General features: G+C 54.3%; 1 protein-coding gene across 1 annotated transcript in view; it reads left to right on the forward strand.

Moving 5' to 3' along the window:
* WDR25 (WD repeat domain 25) overlaps positions 1-20,249 on the forward strand; it is a gene marked incomplete at its 5' end in the record, with an annotated part of 41,924 nt that extends 21,675 nt beyond the window's left edge. Inside the window, 2 exons of the mRNA XM_089667476.1 lie at positions 11,252-11,392; positions 19,319-20,249. Of these exons, the coding sequence (XP_089523602.1) occupies positions 11,252-11,392; positions 19,319-19,540 (363 nt within the window). The remainder of the gene's footprint in view (positions 1-11,251; positions 11,393-19,318) is intronic.
* Positions 20,250-20,532: the final 283 nt, after the last annotated feature.

Here is a 20,532-nt window from a genome sequence, read left to right on the forward strand (position 1 = left end):
TGTTCCTTCCCCTCCCTTCTCTTTGGGTGTACAGCGGTTTCCTTGCCCACCTCCTCTTTGGGTGTACAGCGGTTTCCTTGCCCACCTCCTCTTTGGGTGTACAGCGTGTTCCTTCCCCTCCCTTCTCTTGGGTGTACAGCGTGTTCCTTCCCCACCCTTCTCTTTGGGTGTACAGCGTGTTCCTTCCCCACCTTCTCTTTGGGTGTACAGAGTGTTCCTTCCCCTCCCTTCTCTTTGGGTGTACAGCGTGTATCTTCCCCACCCTTCTCTTTGGGTGTACAGCGTGTTCCTTCCCCACCTTCTCTTTGGGTGTACAGCGTGTTCCTTCCCCACCCTTCTCTTTGGGTGTACAGCGTGTTCCTTCCCCACCCTTCTCTTTGGGTGTTCCTTCCCCACCTTCTCGTTCCCAGCGTTCTATTTACTATGAGGGCCCGGCTTCTGTCTGGGCTTGGTTCTATCATGACGCTGTCCTTGGCACCATGACACAGGGGACTCCATCTTTGTTTCCACCACCTCGGGGTTCCAGGCTTCCATGGCCGGTGTCTGCTTCATTGTCTTTCTAGAACATCGCTATTTATAAAGAAACCTTCCTAGGAAAATGTCCTTCCGCTCAGAGTGCCGCCTACGTGAAGCCTTGATGGTTCTCCATATAATGAGCAGCTCTGTGGAGTCTGCCATGTGGAAAATAACTCGTGTTCTTCTAGTAGAACCTATTAATATTTCCCGTCTCGGAGCCGAGCGTGACACCGTGTGAGGATTATTTGTTGATTGTGATTCTTGAGGGTTTATTAATGTGTACATTCAGCAGGCGTCAACCTCTCAATATGAGACTGGAGGAGGAGGAGGTCGTCGCGACTTTCATGTCAACATTGCTTGATTAGAGCTTCTTGAAGGTGACAAAGAGGCAGCCATTGCTCTCCCCTCCATACAGGTGAGACGAATGGAGTGGCTGCCTCTGGAAAATGCCAGTTCTCTGGCTGTCATTCTGAGTGAAAAGCCTCAGTATTGTGTGCTGACCCAGAAAGAGGTTCTGATTTCATACTCAACATTACTTATATATGTAGCCCAAAACAATAGTACCGCTCCAATGCCCCCCAATGCCCCCTGTGTTAGATCAGCATGTGAATAGACTGGTGCAAGAAAGATCGGCTTGTCACGCTCTAGTAGACTTCAACAAAATGGCGCCTGTCTGCACACAGACTCCATCTCCCTGTTACATAAATGTGAATGAGATGCGTAAAAGATGGCTTCATTTCCTGTCCTCCAGCCGCGGAGAACTCAGACGCGTTTCGCCCTTTTTAGGTGGAGAACAGGAGCTGAAGCCACCTTTCATATTTATGTAACAGGGAGTCAGTGATTGTGTGCAGACGGCTGCCATTTTGTTGAAGTCACCCTAACGTATGGAAAGGCAAAATAAAAACACACTCAACGGCCACTTTATTAGGTCCACCTGTTCAATGGCTTGGTAACACAAATTGATAATCAGCCAATCACATGGCAGCAACTCCATGCATTTAGGCATCTAGACGTGGTGAAGACGACTTTCTGAAGCTCAAACCAAACATCAGAATGGGGAAGAAAGGAGATTTAAGTGACTTTGAACATGTTATGGTTGTTGGTGCCAGACGGGCCGGTCTGAGGATTTCTATAACTGCTGATCTCCTGGGATGTTCCTGCACAACCATCTCTAGGGATTACAGAGAATGGTCCGAAAAAGAGGAAATATCCAGTGAGCGGCAGTTGTGTGGAGGAAAATGCCTGGTTGAGGTCAGAGGAGAATGAGAGGAGATGATAGAAAGGCAACAGGAACTCCAATAACCACTCGTTACAACCAACAGACCTCAAAATTTACACTCACTTGCTCACATTTGACGAGTGGAAATAACATGAGGGGCAAGTGTGGAGCCTAGCCCAGTGTTCCAGGACCTCCGGAGTCTCCCCCATCCCTCCACGTTCACAGTCCAGGCAGAGCAGAAGAGGAGTCCTGCACAGCCCCATGGAGAACATTGCAGGCACATCCCCCACCTCACCACACATCCAACCCCCCCTTCCTCGGAGAACCCATGGAGCAGAGGGCACGGCCTCCTGCACCGACCACCAGAGGGCCATACGCCGGAAGTGCAGTGGTGCTCCCCACCAGAGGACTGGAGTCACTGGGGCCACCAAGTCCTGCCACCTGTGTGACACCTGCAGCACGGCACTGACTGCCACTGACCACAACAACCAGCTATCCCTCCTGCCACCAGATCCTCTCCACTGATGCTGCTGGACATGTGAGAGCTGTTCCACTGCCCCCCTGACGCTGCCCCCCCATCTGTCCCGCTGCCCCCTCCTGTGACGCTGCCCCCCGGACGCTGCCCCCCTCCTGTGACGCTGCCCCCCATCTATCCTGCTGCCCCTCCATCTTTCCCACTGCCCCCCTCCTATGATGCTGCCCCCCACCTCTCCCACTGCCCCCCTCCTATGATGCTGCCCCCCACCTCTCCCACTGCCCCCCTCCTATGATGCTGCCCCTCCATCTAAATCACTGCCTCCCTCCTGTGATGCTGCCCCCCACCTCTCCCGCTGCCCCCCTCCTGTGATGCTGCCCCCCTCCTGACCTGGGGGTGGATTTGCATAAAACATTTAACAGTGTAATTTCATGAGATAATTTATGAGGGCGTGTTTAGGGGTGGGAATGGGCAGGGTAGGGGTTGGGTGGGGCAACTGGTCGCAAAAAACTCTTAAGGACTGACTAGTAGCTCAGGACTTGAAATTTTTAGCCCTGAACCAAGGTATGCAGAATACCACCTCTGAACCCACAACACATCCAACCTTGAAGCAGATGGGCTACAGCAGCAGAAGACCACACCGGGTGCCACTCCTGTCAGCTAAGAACAAGAAACGGAGGCTACAATTCGCACAGGATCACCAAAATTGGATGATAGAAGATTGGAAGAACGTTGCCTGGTCTAATGAGTCTGGATTTCAGCTGCGACCTTCAGATGGTAGGGTCAGAATTTGGTGTAAACAACATGAAAGCATGGATCCACCCTGCCTTGTATCAATGGTTCAGGCTGGTGGTGGTGGTGTCATGGTGTGGGGGATCCATCCTGCCTTGTATCAATGGTTCAGGCTGGTGGTGGTGGTGTCATGGTGTGGGGGATCCACCCTGCCTTGTATCAATGGTTCAGGCTGGTGGTGGTGGTGTCATGGTGTGAGGGATCCATCCTGCCTTGTATCAACGGTTCAGGCTGGTGATGTCATGGTGTGGGGGATCCATCCTGCCTTGTATCAATGGTTCAGGCTGGTGGTGGTGTCATGGTGTGGGGGATCCATCCTGCCTTGTATCAATGGTTCAGGCTGGTGGTGGTGTCATGGTGTGGGGGATCCATCCTGCCTTGTATCAATGGTTCAGGCTGGTGGTGGTGTCATGGTGTGGGGGATCCATCCTGCCTTGTATCAATGGTTCAGGCTGGTGGTGGTGTCATGGTGTGGGGGATCCATCCTGCCTTGTATCAATGGTTCAGGCTGGTGGTGGTGTCATGGTGTGGGGGATCCATCCTGCCTTGTATCAATGGTTCAGGCTGGTGGTGGTGGTGTCATGGTGTGGGGGATCCATCCTGCCTTGTATCAATGGTTCAGGCTGGTGGTGGTGGTGTCATGGTGTGGAGGATCCCTCCTGCCTTGTATCAATGGTTCAGGCTGGTGGTGGTGTCATGGTGTGGAGGATCCCTCCTGCCTTGTATCAATGGTTCAGGCTGGTGGTGGTGGTGTCATGGTGTGGTGGATCCATCCTGCCTGGTATCAATGGTTCAGGCTGGTGGTGGTGGTGTCATGGTGTGGGGGATCCATCCTGCCTTGTATCAATGGTTCAGGCTGGTGGTGGTGGTGTCATGGTGTGGAGGATCCCTCCTGCCTTGTATCAATGGTTCAGGCTGGTGATGTCATGGTGTGGGGGATCCATCCTGCCTTGTATCAATGGTTCAGGCTGGTGGTGGTGGTGTCATGGTGTGGAGGATCCCTCCTGCCTTGTATCAATGGTTCAGGCTGGTGATGTCATGGTGTGGGGGATCCATCCTGCCTTGTATCAATGGTTCAGGCTGGTGATGTCATGGTGTGGGGGAGATCTTCTTGGCACCAGCAAGGTGGACTTCATAAAGTGGACGGTGAATGTGTATTGGTCATTTCTGGAATCCACGCTGTTCCCCATCTTTTATCCCTGGACGGTTAATGTGCCGGAAGTATACCCCAGATTGTGTAAAGATAGTCCTTGTCTACACATTACAGATGATGGAGACATGATGGGGGGTGACACTGAGGAGGAGTCTCCATACTGGCCAGTCTGTCCAAAGTGCAGGCTTAGTGCCCTCCTCCCCCGTCACACAGCGGCATTGGTTGCTAAGACACTGTTGGTGGTGCAGGGTGTACAGCAATCTCAAGGCACCCCATTCCAAAATGTAAAAACTGAAACGAATATCTGTACATAACGGAGCGACATTCATACACTTCGGACACCCAGCAGCAGGGGGGATTTATTCCTCCAATGCACACTGGTACTGACTAGTATTCTGTTGTTTCTCTTCTCCCTCACTAAAGAGTGCTGATGGAGATGGGAGGGGCAAACAAGGATGCTGTGCAGGCACCCAACATCTTCTTTATCCAATGACATGATTGGTTGTTATGATGCTGGTGGCTGGAAGGTTGTAATGGCGCACAATGAAAACCTGGAGCTTTGTGTAACTAAAAGTCGGGCGTGATCCACGTGTTGGAATGTATGCAGTTTGTGGGCAGTTTTGAGGGATTTTGCCAATGCACCCCTGAAGAAACCTGAATGCGCCCCATGGTGCCCGGGTAGGTACCTGGTTGAGAAAGGCTGGTGTACAGCGTATAGGATCGTCAGAGTTGCTCCTCCTGGTGGAGAGACATTTGGTAAAAGGTGCTGCTCGCCATTCACAAGGATCCTTCTGCAGACAGTCAGAACATCAATGTCCATGTCTGAGGCAAGGATGAAGAGACATGAATGAAGATAATGAATTGAGTGGGCGGAGATAGGGGTGGAGATAGGGATGGAGATTGGGATGGGGATAGGGGTGGAGATAGGGATGGGGATAGGGGTGGAGATAGGGGTGGAGATACGGATGGAGATAGGGGTGGTGATAGGGGTGGAGATAGGGGTAGAGATAGGGATGGAGATTGGGATGGGGATAGGGGTGGAGATAGGGATGGGGATAGGGGTGGAGATAGGGGTGGAGATACGGATGGAGATAGGGGTGGAGATAGGGGCGGAGATAGGGGTGGTGATAGGGATGGAGATAGGGGTAGAGATAGGGATGGAGATTGGGATGGGGATAGGGGTGGAGATAGGGATGGGGATAGGGGTGGAGATAGGGGTGGAGATACGGATGGAGATAGGCGTGGAGATAGGGGTGGTGATAGGGATGGAGATAGGGGTGGAGATAGGGATGGAGATTGGGATGGGGATAGGGGTGGAGATAGAGGTGGAGATACGGATGGTGTCAGGGCTCTGTCCACAGCAGAGGTACTCGGAGACCTGGCATTCCCGCCAGTACCTGGCCGCAGAAATGCACCCCAGTGAAAATCTATGCGCATTGGCGCACGGACGCGAGCCAGAACACGCATGCATACTGGTACATAGGTACTCACGCATAAGCTCAGTTTGGCACCAGACGGCCTTTATAAGGAAGCCCATCACTCCCTCAAATTGCTGGTTGATCTCCGGCTCCCCACTACCTTTGTCCGTGTTCCATTGCTACTGTGATCTCCTGTTACCGATTTGGATTGTTCCTGGACCGATCTTCTCTGCCTGACTCCTGATCTGACCCCGGCTTGGCTAATAGATGTTCCCACCTGCTCTCCTGATCTGACCTTGGCTTGGCTAATGGCTTGGCTAATAGATGTTCCCACCTGCTCTCCTGATCTGACCCCGGCTTGGCTAGTAGATATTCTCACTCGCTCTCCTGTGTATTATCCCAGCTATCCTATTGACTATGCCTCCTCTAATCTCCACCCGGCATCTGACCTTGGCTTTGAACCAACTACTTTGTGGTCCTCTGCTACCCTGAAGGCCTGCATACCTCTCACGGGCACCACCTGTCTGCAGACACCATTCCAGTGCATCAGCTGTGCTCCTGGGTGTACCTCTGACAAGCACTCCTACATGCGACCCGTGCTACTTTGGGCCTGACTCCTTCTGTCCCATATCCAAGGGAGTCTTTAACTTAGCCGCAAAGGAAGCCCTCTCTCCATTGGCCTCTAACACCAGGTACGTGATAGTATCAATTAGCAATTATGTCCGAGGCCGAGAGAGGCGCTTCCGCATTAGAGGCCCTGTGGATACTTTCAGCTGGAAGGACGTCTCTGCTCCCTCACTACTTCTGTGACTTCTGCAAACCAGAATCCTTCTGCTAGTTCTACCCCTGTAGCTGCACCTGCCAGTTCGCCTCCTACACCTGCTGTGGTGCTACCGTCCCCAGAGCCCAGGGTCCCCACTCCTGAACGATTCTCAGGGGACTGACGTAAATTCAGGGCCTTCAATAACGCTTGTGAACTTTACTTTGCTCTGCAACCAAGGACTTTTCACTTGAGGCTGTCAAAGTTGAGTTCATTATCTCCCTTTTGTCTGATGAACCTCAATCATGGGCACACCGCCTACTGGAACAAAAGAACCCATCACTTAACTCTGTGACCACATATTTCGAAGCGATGGCTGCCCTCCATGATGATTCCCAGAGGACCTCCACTGCTGAATCCGCCCTCCTTGCTCTACAACAAGGCCAACGGCCTGTGGAGGATTACATTGTGGAATTCCGCAAATGGTCAGCTGATACCGGTTGGAACAACACAGCTTTAAAATACCAGTTCCGTCTAGGCCTGTCCAAATCCCTCAAGGATGAGTTAGCCAGGGTTGAAGTCCCCTCCTCCCTGGCGAATCTTATTCAGCTCTCCACCCAGTTGGATCAACGACTACGGGAAAGACGTTCTGAATGTACCCAGACTTTTTGACCCACGTGGGTTCTGCCGAAAACTCCAGGACTAGCGGCTCCTGCATCTGTTCCTCAGCCCACCAACACTTCTGAAGTGGAACCAATGCAAATTGGCCTTCTCCGACCTGCTCTAACTCCAGAAGAAAGGCTACGCAGACGACAAGGCAATCTATGTCTTTACTGTGGGGCCACGGGCCACTTCTTGTGCAACTGCCCAGTGCGACCAAGTAAGTCCAGCCAGCCCCATCCTTCGTATCTCCAGTTATCCAGAACTTTAGCCACCCATGTCATTCTCCCCATATCATTGCAGGTGGCTGGAAGCGAAGTCAAGATGCGGGCAATCGTTGACTCGGGAGCCTGTAGCTGTTTCTTGGCCATCAACCTTGCCAAGGACTTATGTATTCCTCTTCATCCAAAGAAACAAAGACTCGATGTACTACTAGCTGATGGCACTACTCCTAGCTCAGGACCTGTTACCCTGGAAACCATCTCCATCCTAGCAACAACTGACTCTGGCCACCAGGAGTTCATTCGTTTTGACGTCATCAGGTCTTCCATGTTTCCAGCCATCCTAGGAATACCTTGGTTGCAAGCTCACAACCCACAAATCAACTGGCCCAAAAGAGAAGTCACTTTTCCATCTAGCTACTGCCTTCAGCACTGTGGCGCCTCCACACTCACCACTTTTCCCGTATGCCTCTCTGTTCAACCTACATCAGATGCCAGTCAATCTGTTCCCCCTACCTACCATGACTTTCTCGATGTATTCGACAAGAAAAAGGCCGACACATTGCCATCTCATCGATCTTATGACTGTCCAATTGAACTTCTTCCAGGGGCAGAAATACCTTTTGGGTGGATTTTCCCATTGTCCGAACTTGAGCTGGAAGCCCTCCGGCAATACATAGATGAGAACCTCACCAAAGGATTCATGCGCCCCTCTTCCTCACCTGCCGGGGCAGGTATTTTCTTTATTGAAAAAAAAAGATCAGTCTCTCAGACCTTGCATTGATTATAGAGAACTCGGCAGAATTACCAGCAAGAATCAGTATCCACTTCCTCTTGTTCCCGAGTTATTTCAGAGGTTTCGGACAGCCCGAGTGTTCACTAAATTATACTTACGGGGGGCCTACAATTTAGTCCACATTAGGGAAGGCAATGAGTGGAAAACCGCCTTCAGAACACGCTTCGGACACTTCGAGAACCTTGTGATGCCGTTTGGACTATGCAATGCCCCTGCAACGTTTCAACACTTTGTAAACGATGTTTTCAGGGAATACCTCAATCTTTTCTTTATCATCTACTTGGATGATATCCTGATTTTCTCTACCTCACTGGAACTCCACCGAGACCATGTTAAAGTACTGACTACTCTGAGGACGCGTGGCTTGTACGCAAAGGCAGAGAAGTGCGAGTTTGAGAAGCAGTCTATCTAGTTCCTGGGGCTCATAATCTCCACTGAAGGGATCTCCATGGACCCTCAGAAAGTCTCTGCAATTTTGGATTGGCCTGCACCTTCTGACAGGAAAGGGGTCCAAAGATTTGTAGGCTTTGCCAACTTCTATCAAAAGTTTATCAAAGGCTTTTCAACCATCATTGCCCCCATTGCCCAACTCACTCGCCAGCATACACGTTTCCTCTGGAGCCAGGAAGCACAAATAGCATTTGAGCAATTAAAAGCTCGATTCACCTCCGCTCCTGTGTTACAACTCCGGAACCAACACTTCCCTTCATCCTGGAGGTGGACGCATCTGAGGTTGCTACAGGAGCCGTGCTCTCTCAACGCCAGGGCCCAAAGGCTCTGCTTCATCCGGTAGCCTTCTGCTCTAGGAAACTGAGCCAAGCTTTAAGACACCACGACGTGGGCGATAGGGAACTTCTGCCGATGAAGGAACTTTTGAAGAATGGAGATACCTCTTGGAAGGAGCTAGTCACCCGATTATGATCTTCAGACCATAAATATCTGGAATATTTAAGATCCGCAAAGCGCCTAAGGCCTTGGCAGGCTAGATGGGCTCTATACTTCTCCAGATTCAACTTCCACATAACCTATCACCCAGGATCCAAGAATGGGAAGGCAGATGCTCTATTCCGTATGTAAGGCTTCCGTGACTGGGCAGGAGGAGGGAAGGGGCGGGCATAGTAGCTGCACCGACCCCAGCTGAGTCCTTTGCTGCTGGAGCACAATAAACCTGTCAGATATAAATAGTAGAGATAAGCCCACAAGGTGGCAGGCGGCTGTTGTGACGTAACTCATAGAGCGCCTTCACCTTTGTGTTACAAAGTTTCTGAATTCCTGGAATCCAGGGATCTTCACCATCTTCTTCGGGGCTAGAAATGAACAGACAGACCAGTGAGGTGCAGGGACATGAAATATATTCATATGAAAGATTTGCTTTTGTAAATGTCAAGAAAAGAATGTTTCTGTATGTCCATGACAGTATGACGTCGTTCCAACTCCAGGCAAATGAAAAACAAAAACAGTCGTCTCCCAGCCATGGTTTAAACAAAGATCCATGTGCAATGTATAAATAAATTCCCTTCCTTCATTGAAGGACACCATGGAGATCTCCATCTCTGACCATTGGGGTATAATGTCACCTTCAGGAGAAGGATACAAAAAAGAAACGTCCCAATGGTAGCCGAACCCCCCAAAGACTAGACAGCCCAGTTCATAGCCTAGTGTCCTGGAGGTCTTGGCTGCCCGCTTTGAATCGTAATTTCCTTTATTTTGCAGGGAAATCATGAGGCAAAGGTCTAGTTCTGGAGAGGACCTTTCAGGGTCCTACACAGTGATGGAGTGATGTGGAGGCTCAGAGCCTCTTTACTTCCCAATGTGGTTTTGGCTTTCTGCCTCAGTCAGGATGGGTTCCCCGTTTTTTTGTCCATTTCGGGAGGAGATGTTATCTTCCCATCTCTCTGTAGATCGGGTTATGCTGGTTTATCTAACAGCATTGCTTCAGTGTGATCTCTGGCCTTCTTTAGACGACCTAGCAGGGGTCCTATGAGCCCTCCAGGCCATTATCCTGTTGGAACGTCTCTTGGTCAGGGGATCTCTCACTTGTGGGAGGTTTTGTATCCCTTCCACAGTTCAGGAGTCTCCCCGGCTGAATGTACTCTTCCAGCCTTGTTCACCCCCCAGTGGTTGGAGGAGAAGGGGGATGTCAATGCACCCCCCAGTGGTTGGAGGAAGAGAAGGGGGATGTCCTTGCACCTCCCAGTGGTTGGAGGAGAAGAAGGGGGATGTCCTTGCACCTCGCAGTGGTTGCAGGAGGAGAAGGGGGATGTCCTTGCACCCCCCAGTGGTTGGAGGAGAAGGGGGATGTCCTTGCACCCCACAGTGGTTGGAGGAGGAGAAGGGGCATGCCCTTGCATTCCGCAGTGGTTGCAGGAGGAGAAGGGGGATGTCCTTGCACCCCCCAGTGGTTGCAAGAGGAGAAGGGGGATGTCCTTGCACCCCCCAGTGGTTGGAGGAGAAGGGGGATGTCCTTGCACCCCCCAGTGGTTGGAGGAGGAGAAGGGGCATGCCCTTGCATTCCGCAGTGGTTGCAGGAGGAGAAGGGGGATGTCCTTGGACCGCCCAGTGGTTGGAGGAGAAGAAGGGGGATGTCCTTGCACCCCGCAGTTGTTGCAAGAGGAGAAGGGGGATGTCCTTGCACCCCGCAGTTGTTGCAAGAGGAGAAGGGGGATGTCCTTGCACCCCCCAGTGGTTGGAGGAGGAGAAGGGGCATGCCCTTGCATTCCGCAGTGGTTGCAGGAGGAGAAGGGGGATGTCCTTGCACCCCCCAGTAGTTGGAGGAGAAGGGGGATGTCCTTGGACCACCCAGTGGTTGGAGGAGGAGAAGGGGGATGTCCTTGGACCGCCCAGTGGTTGGAGGAGAAGAAGGGGGATGTCCTTGCATGGCCTAGTCAGGGCCCAGACTTCAACCCCATTGAAAATCTGTGGAATGACCTGAAGCCTGCAGTCCACAACCCTCCACCATCCAATGTCCCTGAACGTGGGCCGTTCTGCAGAGTCTGGATGTGCAGAGTTAGAGACAAATCCCAACAGACTACAGACTGGAATGACAGCAAATGGGGGTTCAACAGAATACTGACAAGGGGGGGAGGGGGGAGACTCGTCCTCCAACTCAGTGATTCTGTTTTTGAACTTTTTAATTTTTTTTCCTGCCATGTTGGTGTTCTTTCTTTCAGCTAGATAAAACAAAAACTGTGTCTGTCTTCATTTCTGGCTGCAAAGCAATAACATGTGAAATGTCTTTCAGGAGCGGTACACGTGTCCCAGCCTCGGCCTGCACCCCAAGGAGAACGTCTTCATAGCGCAGACCAATGGGAACTACATCGCTTTATTCTCCGCCCAGCGCCCCTACAAAATGAACAAGAGGAAGAGATATGAGGGGCACAAGGTAACCCGCCATCTTCCTTCTCATAGGACCACAGACAGGCAGACATTGTGGGGGCGGGGATCTGTTCAGGGCAGAGGGGGGTCATGGACCATCTCCTGCTGTCCTGGGGGGTGATAGAGATCAGCACAGCGAATGGGTCCCTGTGGGCGGAGCTAGGAGTAATGTGATCTGTTGTGTGGGAGATGAATGAGGCCCCTGAAGACATTCACCTCCATGTTTATGGCCCAGGGGCGGGGTGAAACATTGGGGGCGTGGCCTGGATGAATAGAGCGGAGGCTGCATTTACCTGCTCCGGGTGTGGTGTTCCGTGGTTGGGGGATCTCCTCCTATCTCCCATGAAGAAGCTGAAATGTTCTCCCGGGAGTCCAATCAGGAGAAACGTGTAAATAATCCATGGGTGTGTGTTCCCCGATCCGGGCGACAGGAGCGGCTTGTGAGACGCCTCTAGGCCCAGAGCGCCCTCCGCAGTCACTCCACCGCTGACCAATCACTGGGGCCCAGAGCGCCCTCTGCAGTCACTCCACCGCTGACCAATCACTGGGGCCCAGAGCGCCCTCTGCAGTCACTCCACCCCTGACCAATCACTGGGGCCCAGAGCGCCCTCTGCAGTCACTCCACCGCTGACCAATCACTGGGGCCCAGAGCGCCCTCTGCAGTCACTCCACCGCTGACCAATCACTGGGGCCCAGAGCGCCCTCTGCAGGCACTCCACCGCTGACCAGTCACTGGGGCCCAGAGCGCCCTCTGCAGTCACTCCACCGCTGACCAATCACTGGGGCCCAGAGCGCCCTCCGCAGTCACTCCACCGCTGACCAATCACTGGGGCCCAGAGCGCCCTCCGCAGTCACTCCACCGCTGACCAATCACTGGGGCCCAGAGCGCCCTCTGCAGTCACTCCACCGCTGACCAATCACTGGGGCCCAGAGCGCCCTCTGCAGGCACTCCACCGCTGACCAGTCACTGGGGCCCAGAGCGCCCTCTGCAGTCACTCCACCGCTGACCAATCACTGGGGCCCAGAGCGCCCTCCGCAGTCACTCCACCGCTGACCAATCACTGGGGCCCAGAGCGCCCTCCGCAGTCACTCCACCGCTGACCAATCACTGGGGCCCAGAGCGCCCTCTGCAGTCACTCCACCGCTGACCAATCACTGGGGCCCAGAGCGCCCTCCGCAGTCACTCCACCGCTGACCAATCACTGGGGCCCAGAGCGCCCTCCGCAGTCACTCCACCGCTGACCAATCACTGGGGCCCAGAGCGCCCTCTGCAGTCACTCCACCGCTGACCAATCACTGGGGCCCAGAGCGCCCTCCGCAGTCACTCCACTGCTGACCAGTCACTGGGGCCCAGAGCGCCCTCTGCAGTCACTCCACTGCTGACCAGTCACTGGGGCAAAGAAAACCGACTGAAGGAAATGTTCCTGGAGGGCTTTCTGCTCAGCACATCCATGTAGATGACTCCTCCTCCTCGTACCATCATTGGACTGAGCAGCTGTGGGGCGGCTGGTGGGTCCTGCGGTCATCTTATGTCGCGGTTGGTGTAATGTTCATCTGAGCTGCCGAGTCACTGCTGGGAGGGGGAGCAGACGGAGCCGAGCTGCTGAGTCACTGCTGGGAGGGGGAGCAAACGGAGCCGAGCTGCTCAGTCACTGCTGGGAGGGGGAGGAGACGGAGCCAAGCTGCTGAGTCACTGCTGGGAGGGGGAGCAGACGGAGCCGAGCTGCTCAGTCACTGCTGGGAGGGGGAGGAGAGTGAGCCGAGCTGCTCAGTCACTGCTGGGAGGGGGAGGAGAGTGAGCCGAGCTGCTGAGTCACTGCTGGGAGGGGGAGCAGAGGGAGCCGAGCTGCCGAGTCACTGCTGGGAGGGGGAGCAGACGGAGCTGAGCTGCTGAGTCACTGCTGGGAGGGGGAGCAGAGGGAGCCGAGCTGCTCAGTCACTGCTGGGAGGGGGAGGAGAGGGAGCCGAGCTGCTGAGTCACTGCTGGGAGGGGGAGGAGAGGGAGCCGAGCTGCTGAGTCACTGCTGGGAGGGGGAGCAGAGGGAGCCGAGCTGCTCAGTCACTGCTGGGAGGGGGAGCAGGGAGAGCTGAGCTGCTGGGTGGCTGCTGGGGTACAGATATGATGGATACAGTTCTGAGGTACAGAGATTGGTACAATTCTGGGGTACAGAGATGGATACAGTTTTGGGGTACAGAGATGGATACAGTTTTGGGGTGCAGACATGATGGATACAGTTCTGGGGTGCAGAGATGGATACAGTTTTGGGGTGCAGACATGATGGATACAGTTCTGGGGTGCAGACATGATGGATACAGTTCTGGGGTGCAGACATGATGGATACAGTTCTGGGGTACAGATATTAAGGATACAGTTTTGGGGTGCAGACATGATGGATACAGTTTTGGGGTGCAGACATGGATACAGTTTTGGGGTGCAGAGATGGATACAGTTTTGGGGTACAGAGATGGATACAGTTTTGGGGTACAGATATTAAGGATACAGTTTTGGGGTGCAGACATGATGGATACAGTTTTGGGGTGCAGATATGATGGATACAGTTTTGGGGTGCAGACATGATGGATACAGTTTTGGGGTGCAGATATTAAGGATACAGTTTTGGGGTGCAGACATGATGGATACAGTTTTGGGGTGCAGATATGGTTTCCTCCATGTTGGGCTCACATTGACTCCTCCGCCGGTCTGGCGGCTCCGGGATGGGATTTCGGAGTCGCCTCCATCATGCTCTGTGATAGTTTGCAGTTCTGAGATGTGACAGAAGATGAGAGGAGTGCCGGGAGGATGTAGACAGAGAACCCCGACATCAGCCGCGCGCCGCACCCGCCACCGGAGGCGCTCATCTATTATTCATATTCAGCGCTTTGTCTACACGGAGCTCCTCTAAACTCTGCTACCTGGGAAGCCGCGTCTGCCGTGTGCGGCGATACCTCGGAATATCTGATTTGATGGATTGAAGTTTGATTTATACGGAGATTCTGCTCCGATCCTCCACATTCCTTATATCCTGGAGACGAGTGCTGAGCAATGAGCAGTGGAAAATTCATTTCCTTTTGTTGAATTATCACAGATTGAATGACAGTGTCTCTATGGGGAGGAGGGGAAGTGTTCATTGGGTACATTGTCCTCCAATGATCTCCAGGCTCCTCCCACATATCTCCTTCCTGGAATTTTGGGACACAGTCACTATGCCCTGTTAGTAGGCACTGTTGTGTCACACCTTTCACAGAGCCCACCTTCTGAGGGGAGGAGTTTCAGGAGGCGGAGTCAGTACAGGAATCAGTAAGGTACCATGGCATAGGTAGTCCTTAGAAATTGAGAAGCTGCAAAGCATGCTGGGAATCCGAGAAGAGGCGGCTGGTAGACAGGCAGCATTCACAGCATGGGAGGAGATTTCCCGCCATCTTCTATTGGATTGTCAGTGAGAAGTATTGTGTGTAATATATATATACGGCTCAAGAAATGATGGACGACTGTAATCCGAGTCGCATCAAGTCCCTGAACCTCCTGGGATATGGATCTGGTCAGGTAAGTCGCAGAGGATCTGGTCAGGTAAGTCGCAGAGGATCTGGTCAGGGAAGTCGCAGAGGATCTGGTCAGGTAAGTCGCAGAGGATCTGGTCAGGTAAGTCGCAGAGGAACTGGTCAGGTAAGTCGCAGAGGATCTGGTCAGGTAAGTCGCAGAGGATCTGGTCAGGGAAGTCGCAGAGGATCTGGTCAGGTAAGTCGCAGAGGATCTGGTCAGGGAAGTCGCAGAGGATCTGGTCAGGTAAGTCGCAGAGGAACTGGTCAGGTAAGTCGCAGAGGATCTGGTCAGGTAAGTAGCAGAGGATCTGGTCAGGTAAGTAGCAGAGGGGGTTGTTCATCAGTTTCAGCTGCTTTTGGTGTTCATGAAATCACCAACAGGTGCACTAGATGGGCAGCAATGAGACGACCCCCAAAACAGGAATGGTTTTACAGGTGGAGGCCACTGACATTTGTTTCCTTACTCCTCTTTTCTGACTGTCTCACTGGTTCTGCATTTGGCTCGGGTCAGTGTCACTACTGGTAACATGAGGCCATACCTGGACCCTACAGAGGTCACACAGGCAGTCCAACTCCTCCAGGATGGAACATCAATACGTGCCATTGCCAGAAGGTTTGCTGTGTCTCCCAGCACAGTCTCAAGAGCATGGAGGAGGATCCGGGAGACAAGAGCACGGAGGAGATTCCAGGAGACGAGAGCACGGAGGAGATTCCAGGAGACAAGAGCACGGAGGAGATTCCAGGAGACAAGAGCACAGAGGAGATTCCAGGAGACGAGAGCATGGAGGAGATTCCAGGAGACGAGAGCACGGAGGAGATTCCAGGAGACGAGAGCACGGAGGAGATTCCAGGAGACGAGAGCACGGAGGAGATTCCAGGAGACGAGAGCACGGAGGAGATTCCAGGAGACGAGAGCACGGAGGAGATTCCAGGAGACGAGAGCACGGAGGAGATTCCAGGAGACGAGAGAAAGGAGGAGATTCCAGGAGACAAGAGCACGGAGGAGATTCCGGGAGACAAGAGCATGGAGGAGATTCCAGGAGAAGAGAGCATGGAGGAGATTCCAGGAGACGAGAAAGGAGGAGATTCCAGGAGACGAGAGCACGGAGGAGATTCCAGGAGACGAGAGCATGGAGGAGATTCCAGGAGACAAGAGAAAGGAGGAGATTCCAGGAGACGAGAGCATGGAGGAGATTCCAGGAGACAAGAGCACGGAGGAGATTCCGGGAGACAAGAGCATGGAGGAGATTCCAGGAGAAGAGAGCATGGAGGAGATTCCAGGAGACGAGAAAGGAGGAGATTCCAGGAGACGAGAGCATGGAGGAGATTCCAGGAGATGAGAGCACGGAGGAGATTCCAGGAGACGAGAGCACGGAGGAGATTCCAGGAGACAAGAGAAAGGAGGAGATTCCAGGAGACGAGAGCACGGAGGAGATTCCAGGAGACGAGAGCACGGAGGAGATTCCAGGAGACGAGAGCACAGAGGAGATTCCAGGAGACGAGAGCACGGAGGAGATTCCAGGAGACGAGAGCACGGAGGAGATTCCAGGAGACGAGAGCACGGAGGAGATTCCAGGAGACGAGAGCATGGAGGAGATTCCAGGAGACGAGAGAAAGGAGGAGATTCCAGGAGACGAGAGCACGGAGGAGATTCCAGGAGACGAGAGCACGGAGGAGATTCCAGGAGACGAGAGCACGGAGGAGATTCTAGGAGACAAGAGAGAACGGAGGAGATTCTAGGAGACAAGAGAGCACGGAGGAGATTCTAGGAGACGAGAGCACGGAGGAGATTCCAGGAGACGAGAGCACGGAGGAGATTCCAGGAGACGAGAACACGGAGGAGATTCCAGGAGACGAGAACACGGAGGAGATTCCAGGAGACAAGAGCACGGAGGAGATTCCAGGAGACAGGCAGTTCCTCTAGGAGGGCTGGACAGGGCTGTAGAAGGTCCTTAACCCATCAGCAGGACCGGTATCTGCTCCTTTGTAGGAGGAACAGGAGGAGCCCTGCCAGAGCCCTACAGAATGACCTCCAGCAGGCCACTGGTGTGAATGTCTCTGACCAAACAATCAGAAACAGACTTCATGATGGTGTCCTGAGGGCCCGACGTCCTCTAGTGGGCCCTGTGCTCACTGCCCGGCACCATAGAGCTGGATTGGCATTTGCCATTGAACCCCAGAATTGGCAGGTCCACCACTGGCACCCTGTGCTTTTCACAGATGAGAGCAGGTTCCCCCTGAGCACATGTGACAGACGTGAGAGGGTCTGGAGAAGCCGTGGAGAACATTCTGCTGCCTGTAACATGGTTCAGCATGACCGTTGTGGTGGTGGGTCAGTGATGGTCTGGGGGGGCATCTCCATGGAGGGACACAGACCTCTACAGGCTGGACAATGGCACCCTGACTGTCATTAGGTATCGGGATGAAATCCTTGGACCCATTGTCAGACCCTACGCTGGTGCAGTGGGTCCTGGGTTCCTCCTGGTGCAGTGGGTCCTGGGTTCCTCCAGGTGCAGTGGGTCCTGGGTTCCTCCTGGTGCGGTGGGTCCTGGGTTCCTCCTGGTGCAGTGGGTCCTGGGTTCCTCCTGGTGCAGTGTGTCCTGGGTTCCTCCTGGTGCAGTGTGTCCTGGGTTTCTCCTGGTGCAGGGGGGTCCTGGGTTCCCCCTGGTGCGGTGGGTCCTGGGTTCCTCCTGGTGCGGTGGGTCCTGGGTTCCTCCTGGTGCGGTGGGTCCTGGGTTCCTCCTGGTGTGGTGGGTCCCGGGCTCCTCCTGGTGTGGTGGGTCCCGGGCTCCTCCTGGTGCAGGGGGGTCCTGGGTTCCTCCTGGTGCGGTGGGTCCCGGGTTCCTCCTGGTGCGGTGGGTCCCGGGTTCCTCCTGGTGCGGTGGGTCCCGGGTTCCTCCTGGTGCGGTGGGTCCCGGGCTCCTCCTGGTGTGGTGGGTCCCGGGCTCCTCCTGGTGTGGTGGGTCCCGGGCTCCTCCTGGTGTGGTGGGTCCCGGGCTCCTCCTGGTGTGGTGGGTCCCGGGCTCCTCCTGGTGCAGGGGGGTCCTGGGTTCCTCCTGGTGCGGTGGGTCCTGGGTTCCTCCTGGTGCAGTGGGTCCTGGGTTTCTCCTGGTGCGGTGGGTCCTGGGTTCCTCCTGGTGTGGTGGGTCCCGGGCTCCTCCTGGTGTGGTGGGTCCCGGGCTCCTCCTGGTGCAGGGGGGTCCTGGGTTCCTCCTGGTGCGGTGGGTCCCGGGCTCCTCCTGGTGCGGTGGGTCCTGGGTTCCTCCTGGTGCAGGGGGGTCCTGGGCTCCTCCTGGTGTAGTGAGTCCTGGGTTTCTCCTGGTGCGGTGGGTCCTGGGTTCCTCCTGGTGTGGTGGGTCCCGGGCTCCTCCTGGTGTGGTGGGTCCCGGGCTCCTCCTGGTGCGGTGGGTCCCGGGTTCCTCCTGGTGCAGGACAATGCCCGGCCTCATGTGGGGAGAGTGTGCTGGCAGTTCCTGGAGGATGGAGGAATGGACACCATGGAGCAGTATATATATATATAGGGGACGTGTGCTGGGACCGGAGATCTCCTTTAAAGTGGATAAGTAACACTGCAATGATTTCTACCTTGGTGGAGGTGATATTCCATTTGCCCCGATGTGTGGGGGAGGGGATGATATTCTATCTGCCCCCGATGTGGGGGAGGGGATGATATTCTACCTGCCCGGTGTGGGGATGATATTCTATCTGCCCCGGTGTGGGGGAGGGGATGATATTCTATCTGCCCCGGTGTGGGGGAGGGGATGATATTCTATCTGCCCCAGTGTGGGGGAGGGGATGATATTCTATCTGCCCCGGTGTGGGGATGATATTCTATCTGCCCCCGGTGTGGGGGAGGGGATGATATTCTACCTGCCCCGGTGTGGGGGAGGGGATGATATTCTACCTGCCCCGGTGTGGGGATGATATTCTATCTGCCCCAGTGTGGGGGAGGGGATGATATTCTATCTGCCCCAGTGTGGGGGAGGGGATGATATTCTACCTGCCCCGGTGTGGGGGAGGGGATGATATTCTACCTGCCCCGGTGTGGGGATGATATTCTATCTGCCCCGGTGTGGGGATGATATTCTATCTGCCCCAGTGCGGGGGAGGGGATGATATTCTATCTGCCCCAGTGTGGGGGAGGGGATGATATTCTATCTGCCCCAGTGCGGGGGAGGGGATGATATTCTATCTGCCCCAGTGTGGGGGAGGGGATGATATTCTTTCTGCCCCCGGTGTGGGGGAGGGGATGATATTCTACCTGCCCCGGTGTGGGGATGATATTCTATCTGCCCCAGTGTGGGGGAGGGGATGATATTCTATCTGCCCCGGTGTGGGGGAGGGGATGACATCCTCAGACCGGCTCATTAATCTCTGTTGTTGTCTCTTGCAGGTTGAAGGGTTCTCGGTGGGGTGTCAGGTGTCCCCCGATGGGTCGCTCATCGTCACGGGCAGTTCAGACGGCTCTGTGTATTTCTACAATTATCACACCTCCAGGACGGTCCAATCGCTTCCTGGGGACGGGAATGCCTGCGTCAGTGTTACCTGCCACCCCGTTCTGCCCTCCCTGCTGGGCACCGCCCACTGGGACGGACAGATCCGAGTCTGGCAATAGCCGCGTGGTCAGCTGACCGTGTCCAGCCAATCCGCCGTCACCACCCTAGTGGTCAGAGTGCAGAATGTTTTGTATGAGGAGAGCCAACACGTGGCGGTGGATCGGACACGCCCCCTTCATGTGACCTCAGAATGGCCGGACACAGCAGGATCCTTCATATGTCAGAAAACCAGATAAAACCACCAGCAGGTTGTGTGATCGGAGACCCCCCCCCCACCCCCACCCAGGGGGGTTCTTTCCTCCTGCTTTTCCTGAGTCCACAAGGACTAGTGGACCAGAGAACAGTCAGAACGTTCCAGGGTGGGTGAATCTGGATGCCCTCAATTCTGGGGTTCAGGTCCCTGCCAGGGAAATATCGGATCACACTCGGCGTGTTGTCACTCGGGGGGGACATTGTGGGACTAGAAGGGGACCGGTTCTATCCGAATGTAATACCCGAAAACACTGGAGACATCCCGGAGGCTCCATAAACAATCCTACTAATATCAATAAACATTTGGTCTGAACTGACTTCCTCAGGAGGGGGGTGGGCTCTGCTCCTGAGGAAGTCAATGCACATGAGAGTGGGAGGGGCTAGCTGACATGATCACATTACCAGGAAGTGATCAGCTGCTCCTTATCCCGGGAGGTGGGGGATGTGTACACACCGGAGGTCAGGCCTTGGAAATGGATTTATCTCTCAATAAATTACTTTGATGGTTTTATACTACGAGAGGCTCTTCGTGTCACTGAACTCCATCTGAGAGCGGAGGGCTGGGGGGAGGAGTTACGGGGTGGGGGGAGGAGTTACGGGGTGGGGGGAGGGGTATAGGGGGTCCTATAAGAGGGCATTATTATTATAGTCTATGGTGAGGATGTAAAATCCGCTCTTCATCTCCACATTGTGTCCGATGATTCCCGGCCTCCTCCTATCACTGAACTCCATCTGAGAGCGGAGGGCTGGGGGGAGGGGTATAGGGGGGAGGGGTATGAGGGGTATAGGGGGGGAGGGG

Source organism: Staurois parvus, unplaced genomic scaffold (assembly GCF_062004578.1).
Source record: "Staurois parvus isolate SC_StPar_1 unplaced genomic scaffold, SC_StPar_1.0 ptg003275l, whole genome shotgun sequence".
In the NCBI taxonomy this organism is placed as follows: Eukaryota; Metazoa; Chordata; class Amphibia; order Anura; family Ranidae; genus Staurois; species Staurois parvus.